Source organism: Myotis lucifugus, unplaced genomic scaffold (genome assembly GCF_000147115.1).
Source record: "Myotis lucifugus unplaced genomic scaffold, Myoluc2.0 scaffold_27, whole genome shotgun sequence".
Lineage (NCBI taxonomy): Eukaryota > Metazoa > Chordata > Mammalia > Chiroptera > Vespertilionidae > Myotis > Myotis lucifugus.
The window spans coordinates 4,882,015-4,888,196 of record NW_005871075.1 but is presented as its reverse complement, the minus strand read 5'-3'; the positions used below and the strand labels follow the sequence as shown (position 1 = coordinate 4,888,196).

The following is a 6,182-nucleotide window of genomic DNA, read 5'->3' as shown; positions in this document are numbered from 1 at the left end:
TTGCAGTGAAACATGATTTAAATATCCATCCTTTTAACAATGAAAACATTTCTATTAGAACCTGAATAGTGAAATTCAGATTTTTAAAGAAAGCTTTACAATAGCTCCTGTTTTCTGAGTACTTAGCCTGTTTTTAGAAATTGTTTGAAGCACTTTAGATTTGTAATTTTTATCACTTAATCTTCAAAATAACCCTATGAAGTTGGTCCTATTATAACACAACTTCATACATAAGAAAACTGGGTTCAGAGTTTATGCAACTTGCCCGAAGTCAAGTTATATCTAGACCTGGAATGCAAACATTCTGATGCCAAAGCTCTCAGTACATTTTCCTTCATCACCCAAAGGTAAGGATACAATTGATGAGTTTTGATTTCCAGGTTTCATTTTTTCTTTTTTATGAATTTTTAATTTATTTTACTAGAGGCCTGGTGCACGGATTTGTGCACTGGTGGGGTCCCTCGGCCTGGCCTGCGGGGATTGGGCCAAAACAGGCAGTCCAACATCCCCTGAGGGGTCCCAGATTGCGAGAGGGTGCAGGCCAAGTTGAGGGACCCCACCTGTGCACCGGGCCTCTAGTATTCATATAAGATCTTGTTAATCTCTTCCCGCCCTCCCCTCCTTCCCTCTGAGATTCATCAGTCTGTTCCAGGTTTCCATGCCTGTGCATTGAGCGTCTGCCCCCTGGTGGTCAGTGCATGTCATAGCTACTGAACTGTCACTTAGGCCTTTATATATAAAGATTGGTTTCAGGGAGGGAGGAGATAGAAACATCAATGATGAATCATTGATTGGCTGCCTCCTGCTGGGGATGGAGCCTGAAACCCAGGCACGTGCCCTGACCAGTGTCGAACCCAGTACCCTTCAGTCCGCAGGCCGACACTCTAGCCACTGAGCCAAACTGGTTAGGGCTCATTTTTTTTTCTTTATTAAGAAAACTGCATTGCCTTTCTGCTTTATAAATGTAAATGTGAACACTAACAAGATGGACATAAGAAAAACTATAAGCTACAAAATTAAAGAGCAGCATTAACGAGACGATGGATGTGACGTCATGTGTCAGCCCACTGTAACTCCACAGCACAATGACCACATATTACATTTGAAGGGCCCCAATTAAGTAAAAATGGCCCGACTGGAAGATTCAATTAGACCCAAAAATCTGCTTTTAAAAACCACTCTGTATATTAAGGAATTTATTGCTTTGGTACTCTTTGCATTAAGATGTCATGAAAGGATTAAATAGAAACATGTTAAGTCATTTGTTCATTTATTCATTAATATGTCAAATTCAGTTTTCTATACACTATGGTGTTTATTCCATTTTCTGTACTATTAGACATACATATTTAAAAAAATATTTAACTTATTTTTATGAAGAAATTAAATATTTTCTGGGGGGAAAATCATTTTATTTATTGTTCTCTATAGCAACAAACCTGAAACAAGTTTCATCCAACTCAACTAATTCATTTAAATACCTTTGCTCCATGGCAATTTGTTTAAAATTCTAGTTTAGTTTACACAACTCTATTCTACATAACACTGTTTTACCCTGTTACATAGTATATAATTAAAGAACATTTTTGTAATTAACATGTTTCTTTTGATATAATACAGAACAAGTTTTTCCCATCTCCCGCAAGCACTCAAATATATTAAAAAGGTATCCTTCTTAAAAGGCACACACATTTACAGGTTCAAATCTTTATTGTTTTAAAATTCTACATGTCTTTTACAATACAATATTTTGTTATTTAAATGACCTCTAAACAGTTAATGTACAATGAATATGTTTTTTCTGAAACGGAACCATGAATTATAATTTCATCAATATAATTATTCTTAACAGAATAATAAAGATGTTGGGAAGGTTTCCGTGCTGCATTTAAAGTGTCAATAGCACAGACTCTTCCCTTTAGAACCCAAGCGACCGATCTGTTGAAAGTGCTTTTAAAGACTGATAATTATGGCTGATCTTAAAAATCAATCAATCAAATTGAGTTCCTTTTTGTTTTGAAACATCAAAGGGCATTAAAAAAATAAATGAAACAATTTGCTTTAGTAATCTACAGAGGCAAACTCAAAATTATGATTATCTGCATGCAATAACACTCCTCTTTCTTTAAATAGTTTTGAAGAATTTATACATTTTATAAAGAATGTGTTCAGAGTGCAAGTTTTTGATACTGATTTCACAAAAGGACAAATGCTGGTAATAACAACTAACATTTACTATCTAAGTTCAAGCTAATGTATATGTAACAGGCAATTAATATGGCTAATCATAAGCCACAATGCACAGGGTATGCCCTTTGAAAAATGAACGAGTTTGGTCCGCATTTCATTTGGATAAAAACAAAACCAAAACCAAAACCATTTTAATTCAGCCAAATGTCTTGTTAAATTTATTGTTCTAAAGGGTATGTAGCCAGTTAAAAAGTAAATGATGTACACCAGTGAAGCATATTGTCACGCTGACTTTTGTATAAAAAGATGGCTTGCTGTTTTTGGAGTGATGAATGAACACTGTAGGATAAATCAGGAAAATGTCACAGAATGTATTAATTTCTTCCAAGTTATACTTTCTTATTCCACGACACAGCTTTCACTCTGTAAAACTTTGTTCCCAAAGGAACTTTAAATCTGTTTTGTGCCTAAGAAAAAAAGAAACCAAATTACACAGGTGCCATCATATCATACTACTCAATGCTAGAGTATTGGCGGGAGGGGGGGTTCTTGGTCAAACTACACAAGATCTTCCCCTCACCAGGTGAAAATATATTGAGCCACTAGTACTGATGAAGAATATAGTACAAAGTGAGCCATAAGTCATTATTTTAAAGTATCAAAGAAACTTCAGTGCTACACAGTTTAAGTTCTATAAGTGTTTTGGAGCAAAGGGGGCCAAAATTAGAGTTAGGAAATATGCTCACTAGATTTCACTGATTGTGTTGTACTGGCACTGCTGATAAGACAGGTGCATTTTTAGCCATCAATATTATACTTCAATGGGAGTCAAGTATGAAAATAAGAAAATATCACTCTATTTATAAATAGATTCACTTTTAATCAGCAGTTAGGTTCCCATTAAAGGTCTCACTCAAGAGAGCGAAAAGACCAAGACAGCACTATGCAAGATTTCTATATAAAGTAGTATAAGAATTTTCTACATAATTCCTAGGTTTATAACATATGATATAGTTTTTACCTTTTTGGCTTGACAGTATTCCTTTTCCATTACTTTTCCAAGAACCCAGGGTCTTCTAGATACACCTGAAGCTATTAAATCAAGAGATTAGTTTCTTTTTAAAAGCACAGTTATAATTATCATAAAATGTAATTGTCAGAATCAAAACAGACCAATGCAAGACTGCTGAAATCACGAAAATGTGTAACCATTTTCAAAACAACACTGAATTCAGTCTACTTTTCAACCAGTAATTTTGATTTCATTTACTCATTAAATATAGGTGGTAAATCAAATCACAGAACTAACAAAATTAAAGATATACAAATAATCTAAGTATAAAATATAAACAAATCTAGAAATTCTCTAAGTTAGCTCAACAGTGCCATCTACTGAAAGTGCTAAGATGACCTTTTCCATTCTGAAAACAGGCAAAGTTATGCAGACAAAACTTATTTTCTAGATTCTAAGAAAAGCCCTGCTTTTTGAGAGGCACTGCTTTTACCTCCAATGCTCAGGGGCAGGAACTGCACCTTTCTCCCGTCCGTACCCACAGTGCATGGAAGGGCGAACACAGTCAGTGCACAATAAATAACCGGCAAGTCTACAAGGGTGGTGCTTGAGCAAAGGGGAGGTGGAAAACGTGGGAGGAGACGGAATGGAAAGGCTTGCCCTGGAGCCCAGGTGTGACAAACTAATACTCATTCTCTTTCAATTCATCTGAAATTCTCATAAAAAGTTGATTTCAAAAGTTCTTTGGCCAATAAATTATCTGTTTCGATAAGTCTTTGAGATTCCCAAGAGAAGCCAAAATTAATTTGTATGCCATAAATATAAATAAAAGATATCCTTGCCGGGGGGTAGGGGAGGCCAGGGGAAGGTCAATGGGGAAAAAAAGGAGACATATGTACTACTATTTGTAATACTTTAAACAAGAAAATAAAATTTAAAAAAAATTAAAATAAATTTAAAAAAAGATATCCTGAAAAACCATCAGAAATGTACATACATAGAGACTATCACATAATAGACAGAGAAGCCCCTAGACCACAGGATGTGAAAAATACTATAAATGCTGTAATATAGCATTTCCGATAATTCGTTTATGAAAAGACTCATTCTAAAATGAAATGCTTATGTTTTATGAATGAGGACTAAAAAGTCCCACTGTCTCAGACATAAAAACACTCTGCGAGTCCACACACCCCTAGGACAGTGGCACAGGGGTACTATATCCCCTGCTCATAATCCTCACCAAAAAAAAAAGAAAAGAGGGGGGAGCGTGTAAGGAGGATGTGGAGTACCATGGTAAATTAAGACTGTTGCCCTAGCCGGTTTGGCTCTGTGGATAATAGAACGTTGGCCTGCAGACTGAAGGGTCCCAGGTTCAATTCCAGTCAAGAGCATATGCCCAAGTTGCAGGCTTGATCCCCAGTAGGCGGCATGCAGGAGGCAGTCAATCAATGATTCTCTTTCATCATTGATGTTTCTAAGTCTTTCTCCCTCTCCCTTCCTCTCTGAAATCAGTAAAAAATATATATTTTTTAAAAAGACTGTTAAATTATTTTCTGCAAGACTTGTGAGTGCCTTTAAAATTATAATGTGCACTGTGAATCTGAGTATACAAAATTTAAAAACTGAATTCCCTCCCTGTCCTTTGGATATGCACATTGAAAATATTTAAAGATAAAGAACCATGATATAACTTCGCCTCATATGGTTCTGGAAACAACAATGTGCACATAAAACACTGTATATATTTTTGTATTTGTACATTCAGACATACACATATAGAAATAATAGAAATAGGGGAAAATGTTAATAAAAGATGAACATGAGTAAAGGTATATGGGTTTTTTTGCACTATACCTATGCTACTTTATGATAAATTTTTTAAAAAATTTTCAAATGAAAAGCTTAAACAAATAAAAAGCAAAAAAATACAAAAAAAATCACAGAAGAAAATATCAAGCTCATTGTTTTCAAGGTACAAAGCCCACTCATTTCTCATGTATTTATGGACATTCTATGTAATCCACCACCAGCAGCCACAGCAGAGTGATTGTGATGTTGGCCTACTTCAGAAATTGGTATTTGACCAGGTTATCATTCCAAATAGAAACAGCAATCTAAGTACACATACATTCGTGTTTTTCTATTGAGGTGAAGTATCCCAGGGTATCATCCTGTGCTTTTAGAATTCTTCCAAGTAATAGAAAAAATGGAAAAGTGACAGGGCATAAAGGGGACCCCTCCCCGACCACTTTGTCCAGCACTATTTAGATCTCTGTGTGTCCACTGCAGCCTAATTATTGCTCTCCCTCTGGGGCCAGCGGGGATGAAGATGAGAAGAGACCCAGCTTGCCTGGGGCTCCTGCTCATTGAATAATTACGTTACCACTGTTTCATGAGCCTAACACTGAAAAACTTTCCTTCTAAACGGTGAATACTTTTTCCCACCAGCTTTTAAAATACAAAAATCATGGCCCACTAATGAGTGTATATCCAAAAACAATCAGTTAAAACCATAGGCAGAACTACTACAGAATGTGAATTCTTTGTCCTAACACAACTGCATCTGAAATTTTATATTCATTAACTCTAGGGGGCAGAAAAATGCAAATATAAACGAATGAGAGAACAGGAATAGCTATGAAGAGGAATGCAGCCAAGCAGCAGGCTGACACACAGAAACACAGACAATGGTTTTCCCAAATCAAACAAAAGCCTGTCGTAAGGACTGGGAACAGAAGGAGCTAGCCGTGAGGACAAGTACCACCCATCATTAAAAAATCAGTGTGAGAGGGAGTGGAGTAGGATACATGTATATTCTTTTCCCTCCCTAAATGGACTGATAACTACACTGGGCTGGCAAGAAAATGCTTCTTACCATTGGTCAGTATAGTGATAGCCGGTCACTGGAAAAATAATCCCCTGCCCCTTCGTCAGCTTGGTCTTATTTTGAGGAAGGAAAGTATGTACTAGATAAAAG

General features: G+C 36.1%; 1 protein-coding gene across 4 annotated transcripts in view; it reads right to left on the bottom strand.

Moving 5' to 3' along the window:
• Window positions 1-1,253: 1,253 nt before the first annotated feature.
• RB1CC1 (RB1 inducible coiled-coil 1) overlaps window positions 1,254-6,182 on the bottom strand; it is a 37,379-nt gene continuing 32,450 nt past the window's right edge. For 2 of the 4 annotated variants that reach the window (XR_002828624.1, XM_014453715.1), the window contains exons 11-12: window positions 3,212-3,282; window positions 1,254-2,657 (exon numbers count right to left, since the gene is read on the bottom strand). Coding sequence is in view for 3 of the 4 variants with exons in the window: in XM_014453715.1 (XP_014309201.1) it covers window positions 2,580-2,657; window positions 3,212-3,282 (149 nt within the window). In the remaining variant the exon portion in view is untranslated. The remainder of the gene's footprint in view (window positions 2,658-3,211; window positions 3,283-6,182) is intronic. The other 2 variants (XM_023751964.1, XM_023751965.1) reach the window with 2 other exon arrangements.